The 27145-nt window shown below is 47.3% G+C and overlaps 2 protein-coding genes across 2 annotated transcripts; one reads left to right on the plus strand and one right to left on the minus strand.

Annotated features, from left to right (window-relative positions):
* Positions 1–642: 642 nt before the first annotated feature.
* On the plus strand, positions 643–6008 carry LOC119693472 (stimulator of interferon genes protein homolog). The gene is made up of 8 exons (XM_048623296.1): positions 643–810; positions 1533–1589; positions 1820–2055; positions 2254–2367; positions 2740–2889; positions 4093–4294; positions 4564–4677; positions 4809–6008. Exons 1-8 carry the CDS (start codon positions 735–737, stop codon positions 4895–4897), a joined length of 1038 nt encoding a protein of 345 aa, XP_048479253.1. The 5' UTR covers positions 643–734; the 3' UTR covers positions 4898–6008.
* A 1997-nt stretch (positions 6009–8005) lies between these two features.
* On the minus strand, positions 8006–26416 carry LOC119693506. The gene is given in 6 exon segments (XM_038117215.2): positions 8006–9094; positions 9443–10374; positions 14923–16446; positions 16448–16873; positions 19339–20816; positions 26049–26416. Coding segments are annotated over 6 exon segments (5514 nt in total). The 5' UTR covers positions 26251–26416; the 3' UTR covers positions 8006–8142.
* Positions 26417–27145: the final 729 nt, after the last annotated feature.

Here is a 27145-nt window from a genome sequence, read left to right on the forward strand (position 1 = left end):
CGGAGGAAAAAAACACTTGTTTTGTCTATGGTAAGGTCGATGTCGATGACAGATAGTGATCACAGACTAACTGCTTAACAATTAACAAAGTACTCTTTCTCTACTCTGCTTCCGACTGACCGAACCGACCCAAATATTTAAAGTGGGGACACATTATCAGCCGCGACTAAAAATGAATGTACACAAAAAATATACATTACGCTGTTCAAACTATCGAACATAAGTAGTGGACGTGACCTTAGACTGACCTTCAGATTTCAGACGTCAAGCACGAACCGTCCCGAAAGACCGTGCATGTTTTTATCAGTCCGATAATGTGTCCTAACCTTTAAGGCGCCGACACACTAGCGAACGCGACTTACGGACGCGGCTGTCAGCCGCGACTTAAAGGTATCTAGGTAAGGAATGTACATTATGTACACTACACTGTTCAAACCATGGAAGTAATAAGTACTTCCATGGTTCAAACTATCGGACGTAAGTCGCGGACGTAACCTTGGACTGACCTTTAGCTTTCAGACGCCCGAGAGCGATCTGGCACGAACTGTCCCAAAAGACCGTGTACACTATCAGTCCTTGAGCCACCTCCGCTAGTGTGTCGGCGCCTTCAATATTCTATCCTCTATGTTTGACTTGTTGTCTATGTTTAAAACTTTGTTGTTGTTTACATTATTTTTCATCTCAAAGTTTTATTTATCAGCATTTTAGTAAATTATAACTCTACAGAAATTAAAATGATAGCAAAAAATAAAATTAAAAGTTCGCATATATTTGCAGTACAATTTTTATCAGCATTTTGCATTTTATTTGGTAAGTTTATATTTTAACCTAGAATTAATAGATAATTAATATTCTATTCTATTCCATTCAGTCCAGCCATCCAAATTCCAAAGGTTGTCTGGAATGATGTACAAATAAAGAGTATCTAGGTATCTATCTTATTCATTTATAAACAACAAGGGTTTTATCCAAAAGCCTTAATCGAGTTATAATAAAATTAATCACTTTAAATTAATGAACCTAATATTATTACCACTAATCCGTAATTTTTTCAATGCTTGCATTCAATATTCTATCTTCAGTTAAATACCTTAGCTTACACTAACATAATAATATATAAGTACCTACATTCTTTGGAAGTTCTATGACTAAAACACTCCAAATATACATATTTTGTTTTTATAAATTACTTTTGCACAAACATCCCACTGTTAACAAAATTCTGTCACTAATCACTGGCTGTGCTGCTCACAATGATACACTGTCGCCACTTCAGTTTATCTCAGATAAATAAACCTATTTTATTAGTATAGGTATCTAGCTGTAACATTAACCTACTGAAAGTGCTAATATCTGAATGTTTCTGTGTTGAGAGCAGTACAGCACTGCCTTATTTATCTGCTGCATACCATACCATAGAATACTAACTAGTAACCCTATAATAATCTCATTCAGTCACATAATGCATACAATATACTGTAAGTATGGGAGGTGGGTGGTGAGTGAACTGTGGGTGCTGTTGTGTGTTGCAGCGCAGCGGGACTACTCCGTTGAGAACCTCTTCAGTCAAGATGCATTTATACAAACATGTAAGTTATTCCATTTTATTTGTTGGATGTAAATTATTTTAATTTATTTTCAATAAATGTGTAATAATGTTTTACAAAGCATAGTGCATTATTTAAGTAAGCTGAAATAATCATTCATCAGCAATACAAATATAGATTTAAAAAACTAACAAAACTGATCCTACCAATTTGCCAAAAAGGTGACTGTGACCCCACTCCCTGTAATAATAGACCCACTCTGTCCCCCGCAGTGCGGTACGCGGTGTACTTCCTGGTGCTGCAGGGGTCGGAGGACGGGCTGGTGCTAGCACACGCGTGGTGGCGCGGGGGCGGGGCGGGCACGCGGGGGGCGCGGCGGCGGGCGGCGCGGGGGGCGGGCGCTCTGGCCGCCGCCGCCGCCGCGCTGCTGTGTCTGCGCCAGCCGCTGCTGCAGCCCGACTTCGCGCTTTTCATCATGGCGAGCCTCGCGGTCAAGTACCTGCAAACTGTAAATACGTTTTTTATTTGATTGCATACAATATAATAAATAACAAACATATATTATTAGTGCCAATACTGAAGTAATAAGACCACCAATGATAGTACGATATAATATAAAAGTTAGATTATAGTGTGTAAATAAAGAGTATAGCCTGTATAGCTTCTCTAAGTATGTAACACGTGTCTCCATGTGCGTGTGTGTCAGGCGGGCGCGGCGGCGGCGATCAGCTACGGCGCGGGCATGGCGTGCTCGTACTACGAGGGCTACCTGGTCACCGTGCTGCCCAACCAGGGCTCCGACGACGCGCAGGGATTCCAGGTATGTGCTCATGTGTACCTACTGTATAACATATACCTACATAATATAAATATAGCTGAATTACCACTGACTGACTCACTTTCATTATTGTTCTCCCAGAAGGAGCCATTTTTGTATACAAATGTTTTAGAAAATGTACAGGTTGCTCAAGTGAGCAGAGAAAAATAATCAACTTTTTTAAAAAAGTTAAAGAAAAACCATACATATTTTCGCCAGTGTTTTTTTCCTCAGTGTTAAGTGGGTGCTTTCAAATTTCTGACAGATTATAAAAAATATACCTACTTACATAATATAGTAACATAATATATTTTATGGTCTTTTCAAATACGCATAATATATTATGTAGTGATATTATCTGTGGTTTTGTCTTAGGCCAAGATCAGCACGTTCGAGAGCCGCGAGGGCGTGGTGTTCCCGGTGCGGCGGCTGTTCATCGTGATCACGCGCTCGCTGTACTGCCCGCCCGACCTGGCGCTGCTCAATCACCCGCACCGCCGCGGCGCCACCATCGAGGCCTGCCAGGTACGCACTGTACTGCCAGGTACCCACTGCACTGCCAGGTACGCACTGCACTGCCAGGTACCCACTGCACTGCCAGGTACGCACTGCACTGCCAGGTACCCACTGCACTGTACTGCCAGGTACCCACTGCACTGCCAGGTGCGCACTGCACTGCCAGGTACCCACTGCACTGCCAGGTACGCACTGCACTGCCAGGTACCCACTGTACTGCCAGGTACCCACTGCACTGTACTGCCAGGTACCCACTGCACTGCCAGGTACGCACTGCACTGCCAGGTACCCACTGCACTGCCAGGTACCCACTGCACTGCCCTGCCAGGTAGGTACTTACTGTACTGTCCGGCCAGGTACGCACTGTACTGCCAGGTACCCACTGCACTGTCCTGCCAGGTACTTACTGTACTGCCCTGCAGGTACCTACTTACTGCACTGTCCTGACAGGTACTTACTGCACTGCCCTGTAGGTACCCACTGTACTGCCCGGCCGGTACCCAGTATACTGTAATGCGAGGTGTTTACTGTACTGTCCTGCCAGGTAACTACCCGCTGCACTGTCCTGCCTGTAACTAACTGCGCTACATCTGCGCCAGTTCTATAGTTTGCTATGAATGTTCTGTGTTTAAAGTCTCAGATATGAGACACTAGCTGTTCCCGCGAGCTTCGCTTCGCCTTAAAAAGTTTTCCCGTGGGAATTCTGGGATAAAAAGTAGCCTATGTTCTTTCTCAGAGTCTAGACCATATGTATACCAAATTTCATTCAAATCCGTTCAGTAGTTTTGGCGTGAAAGAGTAACAGACACAGTTACTTTCGCATTTATAATATTAGTTAGGATGAATGCTGACAGTAGTCAGTAGGTGACGCTCGTCAATTTGGTTCTACGAATGTTCAATGCTGGGTATCCACTAGAGGCAAATTCAGGTCGAGCAGACTCAGCTTAAAGCAAACAGCCTCAGTCTGAGGCTGCTCGCTCTGAGTTATTGGTAGAGTTGAGGCACGTTATGATCAGTTCGAGGCGAATCGCCTCACCTTGATCAACTAGTATGCAGTTTAAACCGACCGCCTCAGTCCGAGCCCTACATAATGACGGCATTATGTACGGCTCGGACTGAGGCTCCTTTGAGCACGGTAAAAAAACCCACAAAATATGGCTCGGCTCGTGGTGCAGTCAGCAGCGACGCTAATACAACCCTTTCGTATTTTAGTCGCTGGACGACGTGTCGCGCAGCGTGGCCGGGGTCATCGGCCGCGTGTACCGCAACACCGTGTACAAGATCGTGCGCCCCCCCGCGCCCCCCGCCCCCGGCCGCGCCCCCGCCCCCCCGCGCCCCGTGTACCTCGCCGCCGAGTGCGCCACGCCGCTGCACACGCTGCACAAGGTCAAGACGAGGTCGCAGCTCTACGACGGTACGTCACGTTACACCAGCAGCTGATTGTATTATTTCTTTTTTGAAAATTGCATCAAAACCCAATGCGAGTATAGTATAGTCGCGCACAAACATACATAAATTACATATTATAAAAAATCGTTGTGTGGCTGGTCTCAAAGCTTTTAGAACGTTTGTTTTACTAAGCTCGCAAGCCGCCTGCCTGTCCGGCTGTAGATTGCATCCCGCGGAGTCCACTGTCCAGCCCCGGCTAGTGTCGGCTGTCGAGTGATGTGGCTGTTGTTCCAGAGCTGGTGCACGCGGACTACGAGGAGATCCGCGACGACTTCTGCGCCATGCTGGCGGAGATCATCGCGCGCGCGCCCGCCTGCCGCCGCGCCGTCGAGCTCGTGTACTACGACGGTACGCAAATTTATGCAACAAATAAACAAACACATTCAGTAACTAACACACACACTGTCACAAACACACAATCAACACACACACACAGCTACATGATCGTTGTTTGTCAATGAGCTGGTGTTCCTCCGCAGACACGGACGAGGAGCAGAACCTGGCGGAGCTGCTGCTGCAGCGCATCGCCGAGATCGAGCCCGAGTTCGACACGCTCACCCGGGACTAGCGCGCCCGGGGACTAGCGCGGTCGGGGGACCAGCCGCCCGGGGACCCGGGGGACAGCCCTCACTAGTCACTATACTACACTTTGTAAAATATAGCATGAGCCGTATGACAGCTGTCAAATAATAATAATAAAAAAAACATGGGAAAACCACCTTTATTTTTACTGTGCATGAAGATCTGTCAATTAAATGTCATAGGGCTAAGCCATATTTTGCAAAGTATAAAAGTGTTATATTTCTTATACTTACAATTTTATTATAGTTGTTACTTATGCCTATCGGTGCTGCTATAAGATAGAAGACGGTACTGGTACCGATTCTAAAGGCATTTAATTTAAATTTAACTCCGTTAAATTGTTCGTTAATCTAATTTAAAATCCTTTTGTATTGCATTTTTTTTGTTTGATATGATTAAATTAAAATTGTATGCCTTTAGACTCTACACCACTGTGATTTTATATTTTTTAATACGTGGTTTCAATTAATATGTGTGGTAATGAACCATTTCCTATTTAGTTATAGTTAATTTTTATAGTTGTGCATTGCAAAGCATAGCCCATCACAGACCACTGTGTGGGGCCTATTGAACTGTGCACAAAATCTGTCAACTTCCTGATGCGCCAGTCGGCGCCACACTAGGTACATATTATTATACTTTAAATAGTGCACATGCACATTTATTTTATTTTTAGATGACAAATGTCGATGTACTTGCCATGGCCCCCTCGACTCCTGTAGTGGGCCAACATGGGCCGCTGTGTATGGAGCCTTGAGAGAGACCAATAAAGGCCTTTCCATACTAGCATTCTTGCGTAGTCGCTTACACTGATGCAGGCTGCGGCCTAGTTCAATAGTTGTCTAATGAGAGCTCTCTTAATGTGAACTAGCTGCATTAAACAAAATGCTTAAGTATTATGTGATAAGTACAACTTACTAGTAAGTAGGTAAGCAATTTTTTTCATTGTTTGCCTAGGTAGGTATTTGATTGCACTTAGCATTGATTCGTTCAAGAATGAAGAACTAAAGATTTAATTAAGTACATAGAAATCAAAGTGGAAAAACTTGTTATTTTTGTATGTTTTTTTAAATTTCTAATAAATACTTTCAATAGTGCACATTTATATTTGATGTTTCTATATTATTGTGTTAGGTGTATCCTGTTAGATAATATAAGTATTAGAAATAAATAAATAAATAAATTTATTTTATTTTTAGAAACATACCTATTTACCCACAGAATCATAACTGTTTATCGTTGGATATACCTACCTATCGACCTCCTATCTCCTTACAAGTTTCGACTCTCAACACACAATACCTATATTCCTATTTTAAAGGAGCGGATCATCCAATTCTTCTTTACCTACTTACATAATCGCCTTTGTGCGCAAATTATTAGCTATGTTTTAAAATGTCCATGTAAAAAATGATTTTTGTGTACAATAAAGTGTAAATAAATAAATAAATAATCTTAAGATTTCGATACTGTCCAGTTAGACCCCCCGCAGACTGCAGACTTTTAGTCGGCCGATAGTTTGGTCGAGCTCTTAATCAGTATGGAGTACCTATCGGCCGATACATATAATCGTTGAATGTGCGCACTACCATACATCTCCATACTGATTAAGAGCCCGACCAAACTATCGGCCGACTTAAAGTCTGCAGTCTGCGGGGGGGTCTTATTGTCATGCCATTGACCCTCCTAGCAATTGTTTTAATTGGCAAATACTACCTAATTAGAAATTATTTAAAAATACCTAACTATATATAAGAATATTTCGTACTACAGTCATATAAAGAGTACGATTTTGCAAAGACTTACATTTAAGTAGGTAGGTACTTACATAGATATACCTACATTTTAAAGTAAATAAAAATAAATTACCGATTGATGTATAATCATGTCAATAAAGTAGTATTCTATTCTATTCTATCAGCCTGTGTCTAGCCTTTGTGAACTATGAAAAAGCCTTCGACTCCACCGAGATCTGGGCAGTTTTGGAATCCTTGCAGAGATGCCAAATCGACTGGCGCTATATCGAGGTGTTGAGATGTCTCTACAATAACGCTACTATGACTGTCCAAGTACAGGACCACAAGACAAGTCCTATCCAACTGCAACGTGGCGTGAGACAGGCGGATGTGATATCTCTAAAACTGTTCACCAATGCATTGGGAGATGTCTTTAAGACGATGGACTGGAAAGGACATGGCATATGTATAAATGGCGAGTACATGTCACACCTCCGCTTCGCGGACGACATCGTTATTATGGCAGAATCTCTGCAGAAACTTAAGACGAAAGTCATGCACAATGCTCACATCAAACCGGAGCCGGTCGTCGTTGGTGAGGCAACAATCGAAGTTGTGCAAGAATATGTCTACCCAGGGGAGACTATACGGCTAGGCAGAATCAACTTCGACAAGGAGGCTGCAAGGGACATCCCACTGGGTTGGGCTCCTGCATTCTCCTCGTCCATTCCTCAGAGCCTGAAGACAAAAGTCTTCAACCAGTGCGTCCTGCCCGTGATGACGTATGGTTCAGAGGCGTGGACACTGACGGTAGGACTGGTCCACCGATTTAAAGTCGCTCAGCGTGCTATTGGAGAGAGCTATGCTTGAGGTTTCTCTGATGGATCGTATCAGAAATGAGGTTATCCCTCCGAGGACTAAGGTTACCGACATAGCTGTCAAAATATGCAAGCTGAAGTGGCAGTGGGCTGGTCATATCTGCCGAAGAACCGATAACCTTTGGGGTAGACGAGTTCTCGAGTGGAGACCACGAACAGGCAAACGCAGCGTGGGACGCCCTCCTGCCCGCTGGACTGATGACCTTAGGCGGGTGGCGGGTAGTGGTTGGATGAGGAAGGCCTAGGACCGAGTGTTGTGCCGCTCCTTGGGAGAGGCCTATGTCCAGCAGTGGATGATTATTGGCTGATGATGCCCGATTGATAAAGTATTTTTAACGGATTTGTGCTCAAATAAATTAAATATAATAGATTGATTCAATATTGCGTTTAAGTAAATTAATTCCGTTCCGTTTTAATTAATAATGTCTAATGGCAGTCATTAACAATATTTTCTTACATATTCGTAGAAACATGAATAAAAAAGTAACAAATAAGTTTATTTTTGTATTCACTAACAGTAGGTATCAAATAATTACATTTATTCTTACATCTATACGTAGATAATAGTAGCACAGTTCTATACACACTCAATTGTATCAGTGTCGTGTGTCGCGAGTTCACTGCAGGTATGTCTCGAGCAGCGCCTTGAGCTCAGCGCAGTGCGGGTCGAGGTCGCGGAGCAGCGAGGAGCGCAGCAGCGCGGGGGCGGCCAGCGCGCGCGCCAGCAGCCGCGCCGCGGGGGCGGGGGCGGGGGGGGAGCACGCCGCCACCAGCTGCGCCATCTGCCGCCGGCTCAGCGCCTTCAGCGCGCGCGGGCACGCCAGCCGCGCCACGGCCAGCAGCTGCGCGGGCTCGGCCGCCGCGCGCGCCGCCAGCGCCGCCGCCAGCAGCGCGCGCTGAAGCGCCACGTCCTCGCGCGGCGCCCCCCCCGCCAGCAGCCCCGCCCCTCGCGCCGCCCGCAGCGCCTCCAGGCGGGCGCCCCGCAGCAGCGCGCGCAGCAGCAGCAGCAGCTCGGCGGCGCGCGGCGCGGGCTCGCGGGCGCGGGCGCGCAGCCAGGCCAGCAGCCCGTGGCCGTGCAACAGCGTGCGCGCCGTGCGCGGGCAGGCGGCCAGCGCGGCCAGCGCGCGCAGCACGGCGCCGGCGCTGGCGCGGTCGCACGCGCGCGCCCCCGCCCAGTCCATCATCATCTTGGCGGCCATGGAGCGGAACACGAGCGCCGCGTCCGCCTCGCCCGCAGCGCCGTGCTGCAGCGTGGCCAGCGCCCAGCGCCGCGCGCCCGCCCCCGCCCCCGCCTCGCCGCCGCCCGCGCCCGAGTGGAACAGCGCCAGGAAGTCGGGCAGCGTGTGCAGGTCGGCGCGGCGCCGCGCGATCAGGTAGTTGTTGGCGACCGAGTAGGCGGCGTGCGCGGGCGACACGGCCGCCTGCAGGCACAGCGCCAGGTGCAGCGCCAGCACGGGCGGCAGCGCGGGGGGCGCGGGGGGCGCGGCGGGGGCGGGGGGCGCCGCCTGCAGCGTCTGCCGCAGCAGCTCGATGAACTCCGTCACCAGCAGCTTGTCCTTCTTGTGGCGGCTGCAAACAGATCAACAGTTTAATGTGGGAACTGTACAGGGCCTCAAGTAACCACTAACGTTGATAAACATTCACAATAATTGTTAAGTGCTTCATATTGCACTAGTGGGACTAATCATCCTAGAGAAAACGGATACCTAAAGTTGGAAAACCATCGAGACGACACAGCATTGAGCCGCCATTCCTTAGCAGACTTCTGGCCCACATAGATACCACAAATACGAGTACATAATGCCCTGGCATGGTTGTCTAATCGTTTCAGTAAGCAGTTTATCGCAAGGTAGTACATCGTAGAAGTTCTAAAATGTTCTGGAGAAAATAAAGTAATGTAGGTAATTTGACACTCACGTGTCAGTGTCGAGTTGTTGACAGAAGCGGTGCAGCACGTGCAGCGCGGCGGCGCGCACCTCCCCCGCCGCCCCCGCGTCCCCCGCGCCGCCCTCGCCCCCCGCGCCCAGCGCGCGCACGCACAGCGACACCAGCCCCCAGCGCAGCAGGCGCGCCGTGGCCCCCGCGGCCCCCGGCGCCAGCGCCGCCGACAGCAGCGGCAGCACGAACAGCGGGTCGTACACCTCCCCCCCGCGCGCCTCGTCCTCCCCGCCGCCGCCCCCCGCGCGCCGCAGCACGTCCGCGCTCTCCGCGTACTTGTCCTGCAGCAGCAGGCGGCGCGCGTCCCCCCCCGCGCCCCCCGCCCCCGCCAGCCCGTCCGCCTGCAGCGCCAGCAGCAGCGCCTCGGGCTCGCGCGGCGCGGCGCCGGGCGCGGGCAGCGAGTACTCGTACGTGAGGTCGGCGGCGCGCGGGAAGCGCCGCACCGTGCGCTCCACCGTGTCCTTGTCGAACAGCTGCACCTGCTGCAGCGCGGAGGGCGCGGCCAGCAGCGAGCGGCGCCCGCGCAGCGCGTAGTGGCGCGCCGCCGCCGGGCCCCACAGCAGCGGGCGCGGGGGGGGCGCGCCGCCGCGCTCGTACACGCGCAGCAGCTGCAGCAGCAGGCGGTCGGCCGGCGCGCGCGTGGCGCGGTACGCCGCCAGCCACAGCGGCACGTGCTGCGCGCGCCGGCCGCCCGGGCAGCGCGCCGCCAGCGCCAGCAGCAGCGCCAGCACGCGCGCGCGCCGCTCCCCGCCCCCGCCCAGCAGCAGCGGCACCAGGTCCGAGTGCTCGGTCACCAGCTGGAACAGCGCCTCGGCGCCGGCGTCCCCGGGCGGGTACCACGCCGCCAGCGCCGCCAGCACGCCCAGCGCCGCCGCCGCGCCCGCCTCGTCCGCGCACTCCAGCGACAGACCCTGCAACACAATACACACACACACTTACTAACTAAGCATTTGAAACTTACACATAACAGATTTTTAGCCTTTAGAGCTGGTTTTCGATTTATAGCCGCTTTAATTTTAAGAAATGTGGTCCAAAAATCATACTTTTCATTTTGAACCGATTTCCCAAAACTGCCAAAGACATCACCATTGTTATGCTCATTCCTTTTTAGAACCACCTCCCAATAACCAGTGGGGTACGGGACCATTCGCTCGTATGTACTTGACAGAGTTGCGGTAATTCTGAGTTTCATTTCAAGACATTTTTTATTCATTCATAAAATTACATACAAGTTAAAAATATAATATAATTAGCTGTGTGTCAGGAGCGGTGGTAGCTCAGTCGGGTAAGCGCCCGCTTCTCACGCCAGAGATGCGGGTTCGAATCCCGGCGCTGACATGTACCAATGAGTTCTTTTCTGTATTTAAGTACAATGTATACCATCGCTCTTACGGTGAAGGTAAACATCGTGAGGAAACCTGCATATCTACATAGATTTAGCACATCTAGATATGTGAACCCACCAACCCGCAGTGGACCAGCGTGGTGGGAAAAATGGTCCAAGCTTAGGAAAGCAGTTTAGACCTTGGGGATATGCACAAAGATTAATATAATATAATATGCAAAAAGAGTATTTGAAGCAGTCGTAAGTCCCACTTTTACACAAATGCTTGACCCTATAATAAATATTAATCAGCATGGCTTCCTCAAAAATAAGTCAACAAATACAAACTTAGCATGTTATATATCAGACCTCCAGGAATACATAGATCAGGGATTGCAAGTTGACGCCATTTACACTGATATAAGTAAAGCCTTCGATCGAGTAAACCATAAAATCCTGCTTAACAAACTCAGCTGTATCGGAGTCCATGGCAAACTATTGAAATGGTTTAATTCATATCTCACAAATAGAAGTCAAAAAGTTGTAGTTGCTGGATATGAGTCCTCTCCGTTTGCGGCTCCGTCTGGCGTTCCACAGGGTTCAAATCTCGGTCCAAAGCTATTTTTGGTCTTTATAAATGATCTTGCTGACATTATTCAAAGCTCCCACTATTCTTTTTTTGCAGATGACCTTAAATTATATAGGCCCATTAGAAGCTCCAGTGATGTAATACTTTTGCAGAAGGATCTTTCACAGGTTTTACAATGGAGTATCGTGAACAAATTACCTCTGAACACAAAAAAATGTAAATATATATCCTTTACAAAAAAAAAATCACCAATTTTAGCTTCTTATGGACTAGACGGGAAAACACTCGATAAAGTTACAGAAATAAAAGACCTGGGGGTTACTATTGATGATCGCTTAACCTTCAATGTCCATACAAATAATATAGTAAAAAAAAGCCTCGCTATGTTAGGTTTCATATGGCGAAATTGCCGTGAGTTCAGAAATGAAAATACTCTTAAAATAGCTTATTGTGCATTGGTCCGTAGTTCTCTAGAATACTGTTCTACCATTTGGAACCCTCACTATAATTGCCATATAGAAAGAATCGAACGAGTACAAAGACGTTTTCTGTACTATCTGAGTGGACATCAAGACAAACGTCGTAGTCTGGCGCATTACTATGAACGATTACGTTATTTTAATTTACTTTCGCTAGAAGATAGACGTCGAAACGCTGATCAGATATTCCTCTACAAAATTTTCAACAACAAAGTTATGTGTCCTCTTCTGCTTTCTAAACTTAACATAGTTGTTCCGCGTCGTGGTGCTCGCATTGCAAACTATCGTCCATTTTATATTCGTGCTGCAAAAACTAATGTTGGAAAATTCTCAATTTTAAACAGAATATGTAGACAGCATAACGAACTTTTTGTAAAAGACCCGCAAAAATTTGATCTGTTTTCATGTCGTTTAGAAAAATTCAAAAAAAATCTTTTATTAAGTACTTAATTCATAAAAAAATCATGTAAAATTTGTTATGTAAAATGTTTAGTTTTAACTTGTATAAATTTAAGATATTAAGTTATATGCCGGCTATTAGTGCATAAGTTTTGCTCGATTGTGTTGTAAATGTTGTGTTTTTCTGTAATTGGATGCCCACTGTGGCATGTATTGTGATGTTTTCTTTTTATAAATGTAAAGTGTGTGTCTGTTGAAAAACCTAATCAATAAATAAATAAATAAGATTCCACTCGAGAGAGCCAGGTGCAGGTACTGTTACCTCCATAGAGAATAGAATAGAATAGAATAGAGCTGTGTGTCTTACTGTAACATGTTTTTTATTACAATAAATAAATATATTTGATTTGATTTGACAATGTCTGATTTGCAGATTTTTCCTTTCAATTGATTTTAATTTTGATTCAATAAATTATTGATTTCCGTCTGTTCTCTAGGTACCTAGATCATAAATTTATCTCAAGTGCTTGTCCTCTTACTCCATAGTAGGGGTGATCGTTAATGGTTTAATTCATTAATTTATTACATTAATTATATTTATTAATTAACTACATTAACATAATTTCATTAAATTGATATTGATAATTTAAAAAGTTCGTCAATATACCGACCGTCCGTATTTGACTTGCAACGCCCTCTATGATTTTCGATGAGAACAAATTGATCGCCAAGGCGCGAGGCGGCCAAATTCAAGGACACGGTTATTCATTATCGTTTAAGCAATGTAATGCACAGGGTTATGGTATTTATGTCTATAGTAACAGATGCGAATTATCGTTGAATGCTCCATTAACGTTTAAGCGATGCAATGCACAGGGTTATGGTATTTATGAGTATAGTAATAGATGCGAATTATCATTGAATGCTGGATTACTGTTAACGATATACCATCAACCATCAACCATAACTTTATTTTCACTTATTCACTGAATGATAATTTAAGCACGGAAGTCGAAAGTAAAATAATTTTCACGTCGCGTAAGTATTATTGTTATTGACGTCGAGTAAAGTACATTGCAATAATAAATATTTCTTAGTTCGGTTTCGGAAGTTGTAGGTTGGTATAAAGTAGGGTTAGGTTACATCATTACGATTAAGTTAGTTAAATTAGCAGTGTTTTTCAACCTTTTTCATGATGCGACCCCCCTGGTATAAAAAAATATTTCGCGACCCCCTTGACCCTTTTGATTTTTATCTAATACCAATTTATTACGTATTTATGGTATCCATGATTAGGATTCGAAGTACATACCTACTTATCCGATTTAATTTCAGGACTAATAGCATTGGGACCTGGAATTTATTTTTAAATTATCTTTTCTTTCTAACTTATTTGAGCATTTAAATATCTTGAATAAAAGTCTGTAAGGGTGAAATGAAAATGTAAAAGACAAAATGGGCAACCTGGTTTTACGATAAAAAAATATTTGTGGTTGTCGTCTTTGAACCAGATAGGAAGGCCTCCCATGCTGCGTTTGCCTGTTCGTGGTCTCCACTCGAGAACTCGTATACCCCAACGGTCATCGGTTCTTCGGAAGATATGACCAGCCCACTGCCACTTCAGCTTGCATATTTTGTCAGCTATGTCGGTAACCTTAGTCCTCTGACGGATAACCTCATTTCTGATATGATCCTTCAGAGAAACCCCAAGCATACATAGCTCTCTCCATAGCATCCTGAGCTACTTTAAATCGGTGGACCAGTCCTTGCGTCAGTGTCCACGTCTCGGCACCATACGTCATCACTGGTAGGAAGCAATGGTTATAGACTTTTGTCTTCAGGCTCTGAGGAATAGCCGAGGAGAATATGTGACGATTTTTTCCAAATGCAGCCCAACCCTGTTGGATGCGCCTTGCAGCCTTCTTGTCGAAGTTGCTTCTGCCTAGCCGAATAGTCTGCCCGAGGTAGACATATTCTTACACAACTTCGATTGTTGCCTCACCAACGATGACCGGCTTCGGTTTGATATGAGCATTGTACCTAGGTACATGACTTTCGTCTTGTCCAAGTTCATACCGAGGCCTACACGTCGGGAAGCAGCATTTAGGCCACTTAGCATTTAGCTGAGTTCCTGCAGAGATTCTGCCACAATAACGATGTCTTTCGCGAAGCGGAGGTATGATAAATGTACTCGCCATTTATACATATGCCATGTCTGTACAAGTTAAACGTCTTAAAGACATCTTCCAATGCATTAGTGAACAGTTTCAAAGATATCACATCCCCTGTCTCACTCCTTGTCGACAGAAGAGACGATGGGTCGTCGACATTTTCAGAGTAGCAGGCAACACTTGGCAAAGGCAAGCAAGGCAACGGGGACAATGGAAAGACATGGATGTGGCCTTTACCCAGCAATGGGTGACCAAATTATTTTTCAATAAATAACAATTATTTAATTAAACATTCAAAATGTATAAAGTGCATGAATTATTATTATTTTATTATAAATTTAATTATAGAGTTTATAACATTAATTAATTAAGTAAAATGCATGTTAATTTAATATTATGATTTGCAAACTATGTTATTTAAGAATAACTGTAGATAATTTGGAAATAAATGGCTATATTATTATTATTATTGTAATAAATATTTTCTGAAAGTTTACCTGCTTGAGCGTGTTCCGACAGTAATGGTTCCAGGCGCTGCTGGCGAGCACGGCGGCGGCGGCGGCGGCGGGCGGGGGGCACGCCAGCCGCGCCGCGCGCAGCAGCGCCCCCGCCCCCGCGGCCCCCGCCCCCAGCAGCGTGCACACGTAGTGCTGCAGGCGCGCGGGCGAGCCCTCCCCGCGCGCCGCCGCGCCCAGCCACGCCGCCTCCAGCAGCGCCGCCGCCCACTCCGCCCCCCCCTCCCACTTGTGCGTGCGCTCCAGCAGCGCGCCGCCGTCCGCGCCGCCCAGCAGCAGCTCGCGCAGCAGCCGCCAGCAGCCGGCCAGCAGCCGCCCCGCCTTGTGCGGCCGCTCCACCGCGCGCAGCGCCGCCGCCCCGTGCTCCGCCCACAGCCGCTCCGCCACGTCCGCCGGCAGCGCGCCGTGCGCCAGCAGCGCCTCCGCCAGCGGCAGCGCCGTCTCCCGCGGCGGCGGCTCCGGGCGGCGCAGCGCGGCGAGCAGCGCGGGGGCCAGCGCGGGCTGCAGGCGCAGCGCGGCGGCCGCCAGCTGCACGGCCTCGCGGCGCGGCGGCGCGGCCAGCAGCGCGGTGAACAGCTCCTCGCCCACGAGGCGCGCGTGCTGCGGCGCCCGCTGCAGCGCGCCCGCCAGCGCCAGCTCCACCTCGCCCAGCGCCGGCGGCGGCGCCACCAGCAGCGCCCCGTAGTGCGCCAGCAGCCGCTGCAGCGCGCGCGCCGGCAGCTCGTGCTGCTGCAGCAGGGCCGCCAGCAGGCGCAGCGCCCCCGCGCCACCCGCCGCCCCCGCCCCGCACAGCGCCTCCACCAGGCGCGCCTCGTCCCCCGCGCGCAGCCCGGCCCCCGCCAGTGCCGCCCCCGGCGCGTCCCCCGCGAGGACCCCCGCCGCGGCCGCGCTCAGTTCCTCATACGTCTTCACCTGGTAGGGCTCCAGCAGGTCCCCCCCACCCCCACCCCCGCCGGCCCGCAGCCCCCGCAGTACGCGCAGCACCACGGCGGTCGCGGCGTCCCCCGCTAGTGGCGAGTACACTGCTAGCACATGCGGGCAGCGCAGCACGGCGCGCAGGGCGGCCCCGCCCCCGCCCGGCAGCGCGCCCGCCGCCGCCAGCAGCGCGTCCAGCTGCTCGCCCAGCCGCTCCGCGCGCGCCGCGGTCAGCGCCCCCAGCGCCGCCAGCCGCGCCAGCAGGAAGCCCGCGTACTGCGCGCGCACCGCCAGCGCCACCTCGTCCGCCGCCGCCTCGTCCGCCGCACCCGGCGCGGGGCCGTCCTCCATCACGGCGCGCCACACGGGCAGCAGCGCCGGGTCAGGCGGCGGCGCGGGCGCGCTGGCCCAGCCCGCCACGTAGCACCGCGCCCCCCGCCCCCCGCGGCCCAGCGCCGCCAGCACCGCCTCCACGGACCGCGTGCAGTGCAGCAGCGCCGCCGCGTACAGCGCCAGGAACTCCTGCAGCGGCTCCTTGTCCTCCTCGTGGGCGTCGGTGTAGGCGAGGCAGGCGCGCAGCAGCGGGCCGGGCGCGCGCGGCGGCGGCGCGGGCGCGGGCGCGTCGCCAGCCAGCCCTGCCAGCAGCGCCTCCACGTCCTGCCCCCCCTCCGCGGCGCCCTCCCCCCCCCGGCGGCTGCTGCAGCGCATGCAGCAGCGCGCGGGCCAGCGGCGCGGCGGGCGGGCGGGTCGCCTGTAGGCAGTGCAGCAGCGCGTGCTGCTCGGCCTCGTCGGGCAGCAGGCCGGCGCGCGCCAGGCAGCGGCGCAGCGCGGGTGCGGCGGCGGCGGGCGCGCGGCGGTGCGCCCCCAGCAGCGCGGGCAGCAGGCGCGGCAGCAGCGGCCCGCCCCCCGCGCCCGCGTCCCGCGCCAGCCACAGCGACACCACCTTCAACCGCACGTCGCCCCCCTCCCCCTCCCCCTCCCCGCCGTCGTCCAGCGCCTCCGCAGTATCAAGCAGCTCCTGACAGGGGGAAAAATCAGATTTAACTTCAAAAGCGTCAAACTAATTAAGTCATCAACTAATGTAAACCTAAACACCCTCGGTCGAAAAACTTACTTTCCGGGCTGTATACTTGGCTCCAAAATAACTACTAAAACTTTTACACGCCTACATTTGAAAAGATAAAATTACATCTCTCTATATTATATATCTATAGTAAGTTGTGTAAGATAATAAAACGATATCATAAACTTCCGGGGGACATAAAAATTTGATAATTAGTAAATGGAAAATATTTTTTCTAAAGATAACCTATTCATTACTTTAGCTTTTCCTTGATTGGACCACTGAGACAATTCTATCGAAGTCCAATCATGGAAACTGAGAGGTCCAATAAAGGATACCCTGGTCCAAAGAAGGCAACCTTATATATAAAACTTATGAATATGATACATAATTAAATTTATATAGCTATTAGAAGTTAAGTGGTCCAATATACGCAACCTTACCCTAAATGTTTAGTTTTAACTTGTATAAATTTAAGGTATTAAGTTATATTATTATTATTATTATGTTGTGTCGTTACCATCTCGGGACCATGGGGTCCCGGACATTTGGAAGGCGTGCATGGGGCCGAAGCCAACATGTAGAGGCCCTTTTGACAACATTAATCTAAGAAATGTGACACTAACCGACGATTTTCCTTGTGAAAACTATAGAAGTGAACCCAAGGAAAATCCCCGGTTAGTGCAGGACTATTGTAGGATATGGAGAAAACTAAAACAGGGTTATGGCATGGGGTGCTAAATGGACTGGGTATCTGGGACTATGGAAGGACTATGGCCCCTGCCTGGACCTATATGTTTCACATACGGATAAAAAGGCAGGGGGTGACTCGCACACACATTAAATGGGCCCCCCAAAACAGTCGCTAGCACATTACAGTGACGTAGCAACAAGGGGGCAACATGGCATGAGGTGCTGAGGGTGGAGAGGTATACCAAGGCTCTCAGAGCAATCGCGGATGCCGGTCAAGACCCCTACAAGCACTTACTGGATATACTTCCTTCCTCCGAGCATTTCTGCTCTAGCGGTACACCACTCAAGCCAGCCAATGAAGGCAAGCAAGAGGTGGGAGATCCTGTTCCTCGTCAGTGTTCACTCTGGACAACCAATAAAGGCAAGCTAGAGATGAGGAACAGGGGTTCTCCCCGGCATCGGGTGGGTGGGGTCGCTAATGCCCAACAGCTCGCCACAAGCTGCCCTGCCGCGTTATTATTATTATTATTATTTATTCTTCATTGCACAATATACAAAAGTAATTATGTACAATTAGGTGGACTTAATGCTAAAAGCATTTTCTACCAGTCAACCTACAGGAGGTACAGGGAGTAAATTGTATGGGAGTGCAAAAAAAAAAAAAAGAACTTATTTAAGACAATTTCAGCGAAGAAAACTAAATATGTACTACTTAAATATAATATCCTACAACAATTTATACTTATACAATATACTAATAGATAATATATAAACCTATACCTATAAAATATATACAATATATGCCGGCTAATAATGCATAAGTTTTGCTCGATTGTGTTGTAAATGCTGTGTTTTTCTGTAATTGGATGCCCACTGTGGCATGTATTGTGATGTTTTCTTTTTATAAATGTAAAGTGTGTGTCTGTTGAAAAACCTAATAAATAAATAAATAAAATTAGGATTTACATAGTTCCGAATAATGCACATTGTTTAAAGAATTTGTTTACCGCGATTTTCACTAGATGGCGCTGGTGTGACACATGCTACATCGCGGTATGGTTGTGTTTAGCAACCACCATATAAGACTTCCTATACTTCCAATAAAGATTTGTGTGTGATCCTAAAATAAAGAGTTTTACTTGACTAGTTGGTCCTTCGAGCCGGATTTCAAGTTTCCGAATAACTAAAATGACGAATAGTTGATAAACGAAACTAACAACAGATTGATTACTATTACGAAAATCAATTTTCCTAATATTATAATTTCGATGTTTCAAATGTACGATTTATTATTATATCGAATTGTTAAAATTACGAATACCGAAGTTTTAATATTCTGAAAATACAAATCCCCGAATGTAACTTGCTTAACAAGAAATAGTCTATTTAACAATGTATGTATTTTTAAGCTATATTATGTTAAATGCTCCGCTCCGCTTCATCGCATCACGAATATCATTTTTTCGATCGGGGTTTGAATTTTTCGTGATTATAATAAATCGGTATTTAATTTTTTGTGAAGTAATCGTATTATTTAACGTTCGTATATTTAACAATCGTAATAACAAATCTTCGGTATTATAATATTCGAAATTATAATTTTCGTGATTTTTATAATTCGGTATTTAAAAAAAACGGTATTGCAATATTTTGAAATTATATATTCGGTGTTTTGAAATTCGGAAAAAAGTTTTTCGGAATATTTGGGTGTTATCCTTTCTAGTTACCTGCATGTCGAGCGCCCCCTCCAGCGCCTCGAGCTGCGCCGGCAGCAGCTCCACCAGCAGCAGCAGCACGTCCAGCAGCAGCGCCAGCGCGCCGCTCCGCCCCCCCGGCAGCGCGTCCGCCGGCGCCCGCAGCGCGCGCCGCAGCAGCGCCGCCAGCGCGCCCGCGTCCGGCGCGTGTCGCGGCAGGAACTGCTCCAGCCGCGCCCGCAGCGCCTCGCGGTGCCGCCCCGCCAGCCCCGCGCCCGCCGCCGCCGCCGCCGCCAGCGTGCACCGCAGCAGCCGCGCCCCGCGCAGCGCCGCGCCCAGCTCCCCGCCGCCCAGCGCCGCGCGCGCCACCGCCAGCAGCGGCACGGGCAGCGCCGCGCCGCGCAGCCAGCCCGCCAGCCGCGCCGGCCGCCAGCTGCCCGCCAGCCGCCGCGCCAGCGCCGCGTTAACCACGCCCAGCAGCTCCTCCAGGAACTGCGCGGCCGGCTCCAAGGCCGCCGCGCCCGGCGCCAGCGCGCCTTCCAGCAGCTGCAGCAGCGGGCGCAGCAGCGCGGGCCGGCAGCGCGCCGCCGCCAGCAGCAGCGCGCGCGCCGCCGGCTGCTCCCAGGGCCGGCGCAGGCCCAGCAGCGCGCGCGCCACGCTCGGGTTGCGCGCCTCCTCGCCCGGCGCCTCCTGGAAGTACAGCCCGCGCTTGTGGCACGTGAGCAGCGGCAGCAGCAGCTCGCCCAGCTGCTCGCTGATGGCAGCGCGGTGCTGATCCGCCAGGGCGGGGTCGGCCCCCGGCGGCCCGCGCCAGCGGAACAGCGCGAACAGCTGCTGCAGCGCGGAGTGCGGGAAGGCCTGCAGCTTGAGGCTCTTGGACAGCAGCGGCTCGTCCAGCACGTGGCGCCGCAGCAGCTCCAGCAGCGCCAGCACCTCGGCCGGCTCGTCGTGCACCAGGCCGGGCAGCAGCGGCGCCAGCAGCCCACGCTCCAGCAGCGCGCGCGTGGCCGGCGCGTGCCCGTGCACCAGCGGCGCCAGCACGGCCCGCAGCGCGCACGTGCGCACGCAGTCCCGCTCCTTGTAGTTGGGCTTGTCGCCCAGCAGGCGCAGCGCGGCGGGCGTGAGCGGCGAGCGCGGCAGCAGGTCGGCCGCCAGCTCCGCGGACAGCGCCAGCGCGGCCGCCAGCAGCTGCAGCGCGGCACGGCGCAGCGCGGGCCCGGCCGCCTCGCCCAGCATGGCGGCCAGCAGCGCGCCGTGCTCGTTGTGCAGGTGGCGCAGCGCCTCCTCGGCCGGCAGCAGCAGGTGCGGCGCGGCGCCGGCGGCCTGCACCAGCAGCAGCAGCGCGCGCGCGGCGGGCAGCGCGGCGGGCGGCGCGGGCGGCCCGGGCGGCGCGCCCCGCAGCCCGCGCAGCAGCTCCAGCGCACCGCCGCCCGCCGCCACGTAGCGCAGCACGAGCTCGCGCCCCGCCTCCGCGCCCGCCGCCGCGCACCTCGACACGAACTGCGTCAGTGCTGCAACAACAAACAGCAATAAACACAGATGCTATTTAAACAAAAATAAGATAATTTTGAAACAATACTTTCTTTTCAGATGTTTAGATCAAAATGAAACAAAATAAGTTAAATCCATTTAACCTTAGTCAAGTCAGTTGACAAGCATGGCAGAGCTACATAATAAATCATGTTGGTTTTTAACCAATGCTTGTGATTATTTACCGATGGTTGAGTTAACTATGGACCAAAAAACTGGCCCTAAGAAATTAACACAAGAGGAGAGCACTGCCCCTAATCTTGTTGTTTTAGCAATACTGAGAAAGCATTTGCAATAAATAGTCAGTCAAATAAAACAAATAAAATACAAAATAAAGTCTGGTAAATCTATTGTACCCCATAATGCACTATTTCTGAGATATTTCAGTTTTAATGTTTTTTTTTAATTTTTTACCGAAAAAATATTTTAAAGCAATAAATACCTAATGCTTGTCTGACAGCATGTTTACGTAAGCACTTTTGATGACGGTTCAATGAGAGAATGCTTTTTCAACTGCACAGATGCCACAGTTTGTCATATTTAATAACTGAAAGATTCTCTTATAACCAGGGCCGGATTTAGAGGTCGAGAGGCCCCGGGCAACAAAAAAGTGGAGGCCCCCTGGCCCAAAATAATTTTCAGTTAATCAGTAAAAAAAAAGTTTTTTTTTTTGTAATTATTTATTTGTGTTCAAGTGCCACAAACATGTAAAATATAATCGGAAATGAGAATTACTTATATGAAATTAAATGTGTTAATGAACGGAATCTTCAGAGCTTTGGAAATCCAGTTCCCGGAGTAGAATAGGTACTTTCAATACTCAGGAGAGAAAGCTTTGATAGAAGATTTTGTCCTATAGTGGTTCAAAGCCTATTTTTTATAATTTTCAATTATGAAAATAAGCGATCTCCTGTGCAATTTGATATCATCTAAACTAAATACATTTCAATACAATTTCAAAGTCTGGGAATGTAGCACTGAAATTAGATCTTCTCTTTTCTTCTTCTCTCTTTATCTAATTTGGTAGTAAAATACACTCACGGGCAATGAAAGGTTCCACTGACAAAAGCACCAAATTACTAAACGGAAAAGGCTAGCTTAATGATGCCTTCTGCAAAATTGAACTACATTTAACAGAGCATCAGGATATTACCAACCAAAAATGGCAATATTTTGTTTAAATTTTAAATTAAAATTTTTAACAATTTGGGGTCGTTTGGTGTCCGCATTTTGTGAGTGGAACTTTTTCATTGCCCATGAGTGTTGTTCCCGAGATTAGTCTTTTCCATAGTCCTTTTTGTATCAGTCGATCAAATATACCTACAAATTGAACCAACTCATTACCAAGATTAGGTTCTAAATCATTCTGATAACTTTCACCAATGCCTCTGTTACCTTGCGGATTTTCAGCATCCATCTTATTTTATTTATTTATTTATTTATGGATCACCAACAGATGGTACACATTACATTACATTAAAAAACAGCTTAATTAATTTAACAATAGATGTTTCAGGTCAGGTGACCATCCACTTATAGGTAACCACAGCTTACAAAGATAGCAACATGAAATAATATAAAAACAAATATGAAAACAAAGATTAGTTAAGTAGGTACAACAATTAGTTGAGGTTGGTTAGTTTACAGTTTAATAATTTTTAAATATGTTTATCCAAATGTGTGAAATAGGTGATTAGTTTTCGTTTAAACGCATGCAAATGTTCACTAAAAATATCAAAATTACAGTTTTTTGGAAACGAGTTATACATTTTTATCATCCTGGTTATAGGGCTGTTCATACCGAGATTGGTCTTGTGTGGTTTCTCCTTGAACAGTTTGTAGACATGAGCTCTTGCCATTTTAAAAGGAATGTTTAAATTTATGCTACTTAACAAAGGTGGACAATCAAGCTGATTATTTAATAGCTTAAAAAAGAAAGACATGTCTAGTAGTTTTCTTCTATTGTTAAGAGAAAGTATTTTAAAAATTGTTGATGAAAGAAAGAAAACTCACATTAGGAATGTAAAAAAAAGATCCCAACGAATTGAGAACTGCCCTTTTTTTTTAAGTCGGTTAAATACAGCAAAAGAAAATTTCTAAAAGCGACGGCAGCGTTTTTTTGTCTCGTGTTTACCAGTTCCAGGCCTCCACAAAAGAGGGGCCCCCACAATAGAGATTTCGAAAAAAAAAACATACTTAGTCCTTTTTTTCGAAGTCTCTATTGTGTGGGCCCCTCTTTTGTGGAGGCCCCGGGGCAGTTGCCCCAGTTGCCCTCCCCTAAATCCGGCCCTGCCTATAACACTGTGTGGTGAAACTTTTCAGCTAAAACATTTGACACAGTGTCTAATCACGGTGAAGTTAAAACAATAATTGTCGAACAGTGCTATTATCTAAACATGCTACTGGAAAATTAAGTTTTCTAATTTCACCTTTTGGATATATTTTTTTTATGTTCAACTATTTTGAAGCACTGTGTCTGAATTAAGTTGCATATTGCACTTTTAATTAGGTACTATAATTAGTTGGCTAATGTGTAAATATAATAAATGGCTAGTTTTTCAAATATAGGCTTTTAAACAAAAAAAATGCTAGAAGTAAAAACAACACTTCAATACACAGTTCATTGACTATCGGATATTGCATTATGAGGTTTAATCAACTGGAACTGCCTCCCTCTACAACCCATTTAAAGGAATATGTTTACTTAGCAATCACCTTTGTATGTAACTACTAGTTAAAAATGGTAGTAGGTCTGTGTTAACAACTAACAAAATTCATTATGTAGCTGACATGCTTGACATTAGTGATTTTTGCTAAAACAGCTAGATTAGCGCCGCAGAGAGATGGTTTTTCAGGAACCAATTGAATAAAGTTGAAGACTATTCTGCGCTTTCCTTTGCTTTTAACAAACATGTGCACCTCACACCTATCTGGTTTTGATTCCAGGTTAGATTTCAGTGTTAAATTCTATTTTCATTGCAGGGGGCTACCATTTATCACCATAGAAGTAGCGACAAGATACATAACCAACCTTATCCAAAATGCATGCTGGCGATTTACTCACTTTACTGAAAGAGTACACAAACAGTCCAAAAATCTATCGGCGTTAATAAAAAATATGATTCTTGAAAAAAGACGTCTTCGCAGAATATGGCATAACAGCCGACATCCAGACGACAAAACCGCCTTTAACAAAATGAGTCGTGAGCTAAAAGAACATATTACAGAACTAGAAAACAAAACATTCCAATCAAAATTAGAATCATTAACAGTGAAGGCAGATACAAACTATTCTCTATGGAAAGCCACCAAAAACTACAATAAACCTCATAATGTGAAACCACCGATACGGGATGAACTAAACCAGTGGGCGAGAACCTCCAAACAGAAGGCAGACGCATTCGCTGCACACCTCGCTGCAGTGTTCGTACCAAATCGGCCGGACCCCAGTCATGACGATCGCATCATAAATGAAACACTGAGCCATGAATTCCAACTCGAGCTACCAGTCAAGTCAGCTACTCCCTCCGAAGTAAGGAAAGAAATACAGAGACTGGAAAACGGGAAAGCACCAGGTTACGACCTCATTGACAAAAAAGTCCTTCTAGAGCTGCCTAAAAAGGCCATTGTATTCTTGACAGTGCTATTCAACAGAATATTCTATTTGGAATACTTCCCTAAGCACTGGAAAGTATCTCAAATCATTATGATACACAAATATGGAAAACCAGAAGATCAAGCTGCATCATACAGACCTATAAGCCTGCTGCCTATTATGTCTAAACTCCTGGAAAAGCTGATACTATCTAGAATAAGACCAATACTAGAAGGAAAAATTGTCCCGGAGCATCAATTTGGTTTTCGCCAACGCCACTCTACGGTGGAACAAGTGCATCGAGTGTGTGACAAAATAAGGAAATCACTAGAGCAAAGGGAATATTGTTCGTCTGCATTCCTAGATATCCAGCAAGCATTCGATAGAGTGTGGCACAAGGGCTTGCTATGCAAAATAAAGATGATGCTTCCACATAACTTTTTTGGCCTCCTGGAATCTTACCTGTCAGATAGATTGTTCCAGGTTAGAGAGTCTGATTGCACGTCAGGATTCTACGAACTAAAAGCCGGTGTTCCCCAAGGATCAGTACTTGGCCCCGTGCTCTACACAATTTACACAGCTGATCTGCCTGAAACACCTGGAGTCACTACAGCAACATTTGCAGATGACACTGCCCTGTTAGCGAGTGACCGAGACCCCATTGTTGCATCAGAAAAACTGCAAGAAGCACTGGACAGTATTGACCTGTGGCTTAAAACATGGAGGATTAGTGCAAGCGCGTCCAAATCCACTCACATAACTTTCACTCTTCGAAAAGAAAACTGCCCACCAGTCTCTCTTGGAAACCAGATACTTCCTCACAAAGATAGTGTTAAATACCTAGGAATGCAACTGGACCGTAAGCTACTATGGAATAAACACATAAAGGCCAAAAGGGATGAGGTGAACAAAAAATTTAAAAGCCTATACTGGCTACTTGGCAAGAACTCTAAGCTGTCCTTGGATAATAAACTCCTTGTGTATAACACTATCATCAAGCCGATATGGACTTATGGGATACAGCTGTGGGGCTCTGCTTCAATATCCAATATCAACATCATACAACGAGCCCAAAATGCTATCCTAAAGAGTGTGTCAAATGCACCCTGGTTTTTGACTACAAATGAGCTGCATGATAATCTTCAAATGACTACAGTGAAAGAGGAAATAAAGAGATTTGAAAAGTCATACAAGGATCGGCTAGTGAACCATCCAAACCCACTGGCTACACAACTTCTCCAGCCAAGCTACACAAAGCGCCTAAAACAAAAAAATTCTATTTTCATTGCAGGGGGCTACCATTCTGAAACCCCAAACCATGGGCATTACCCTGCACCCGCTTTTGAGGTTTCGCATAATATAATAATGAAACAGGTGTAGTACTTTACATTTGGTACAAACTTATTATTGTAAAAGAAACATAATTTATTTTTTTAAAACTCCTCTCTTAAAACGATTGTTACTAACCCATGGACCCCCACTACTTGTATGATTCCATCAACAACAACCCCAAGATCCTGCGCTTATATTCTAAAAGACCCTACCCAATAACACAGTATGGTTTTTGTAAGTAGCTGAAGTATAACCTCAAAAAATCCAAATAATATTATCTACTCACCAACGATATGTCCTTTATCCGAAGCCAACTCCTTTCTAAATTGCTTGATGTCGAAGTCGTCAGCCCCGGGGCCGGCGGCGGCGGCGTCGGCGGGGGGGTCTGCCGCAGCTTCATGTTGACCATCATCTTTATCTTCCTTTGATTTCACTGATTTTAACTTTTTAGACGATTCCTCGTTTTCGCCAAATTTTCGTTTACCCATTATCTACAATTTGGTATAACCTTAGGTCATGTAGGAATAATTTTCTTGAAACGCGAAGGGAAATATAATCAAATTCTTAGATTTGTTTACAATTTAAACTAAAAACACGTGAACTTGACAATGACAGCATTGACAGCTCTAGCTCTGTGAGCTTTGACTGTTGACTGTCATGTGTCAATGTATGGCTGACCAACTGTCACGTCTGACAACTATGGTTTGGTTTGACGTTAGCAACTCTGTGCAATGAAGAAAAAACATAGAAAAAAGAAAAACGTTCCGGCATGGGCTCTTATCTTTATCTTTAAACTTTTAACCACAGCTTTTAACACATTACATTGATCGTTCTATTGATTCCAATAAACATTCATTTATTCATTATTTATATGGATTTATTCATCATAATAATGGTTTTGTCAAAATAAAATCTTACACATCTGTAAAACGGTAACTACGGCTCGGTTTCGGCTCGCGGTGCGTGAAGTGAATGGGAGATTTTTTTGACGTTTAAAAGTTCCAAAATCGACCAATACATGGCATTCGGCCTGTCGTTTTTTTGAGCTGCATTCTTCTGAGGGGACGGAAGTTCCATTTATGACAATGTCATAAATATATAGATATGTTATAAAATATATAGTTATGTTATAAATATATAGTTAATGCGTTCAACTCCATCCCTTGGTGAATCATTAGGGAGGCTCTTGTGTACCACCAATTGCCTTCCTACCTGCAGCGAATAGTCGGGTCATACCTGTCGAACAGGTATATCAAGTACCCGGGCAGAGAGGGTATGTTTTCGCGGAGGGATGTCAGTTGCGGAGTTCCATAGGGGTCGGTGTTGGGCCCTCTTCTGTGGAGCTTGGCATACGATGCGGTCCTGCGAGTTGAGCTCCCAGAT

Source organism: Plutella xylostella, chromosome 3, assembly GCF_932276165.1.
Source record: "Plutella xylostella chromosome 3, ilPluXylo3.1, whole genome shotgun sequence".
Taxonomy (NCBI): domain Eukaryota; kingdom Metazoa; phylum Arthropoda; class Insecta; order Lepidoptera; family Plutellidae; genus Plutella; species Plutella xylostella.

What these genes read in the sequence shown, in the direction of transcription:
- LOC119693472 (XM_048623296.1), top strand. Translation starts at nt 735, where the DNA reads ATGATAGCAAAAAATAAAATTAAAAGTTCGCATATATTTGCAGTACAA. An exon ending in GAGGTCGCAGCTCTACGACG is followed by an intron (nt 4,295 to 4,563) that starts GTACGTCACGTT and finishes CTGTTGTTCCAG; the next exon opens with AGCTGGTGCACGCGGACTAC. An exon ending in CGAGCTCGTGTACTACGACG is followed by an intron (nt 4,678 to 4,808) that starts GTACGCAAATTT and finishes GTTCCTCCGCAG; the next exon opens with ACACGGACGAGGAGCAGAAC.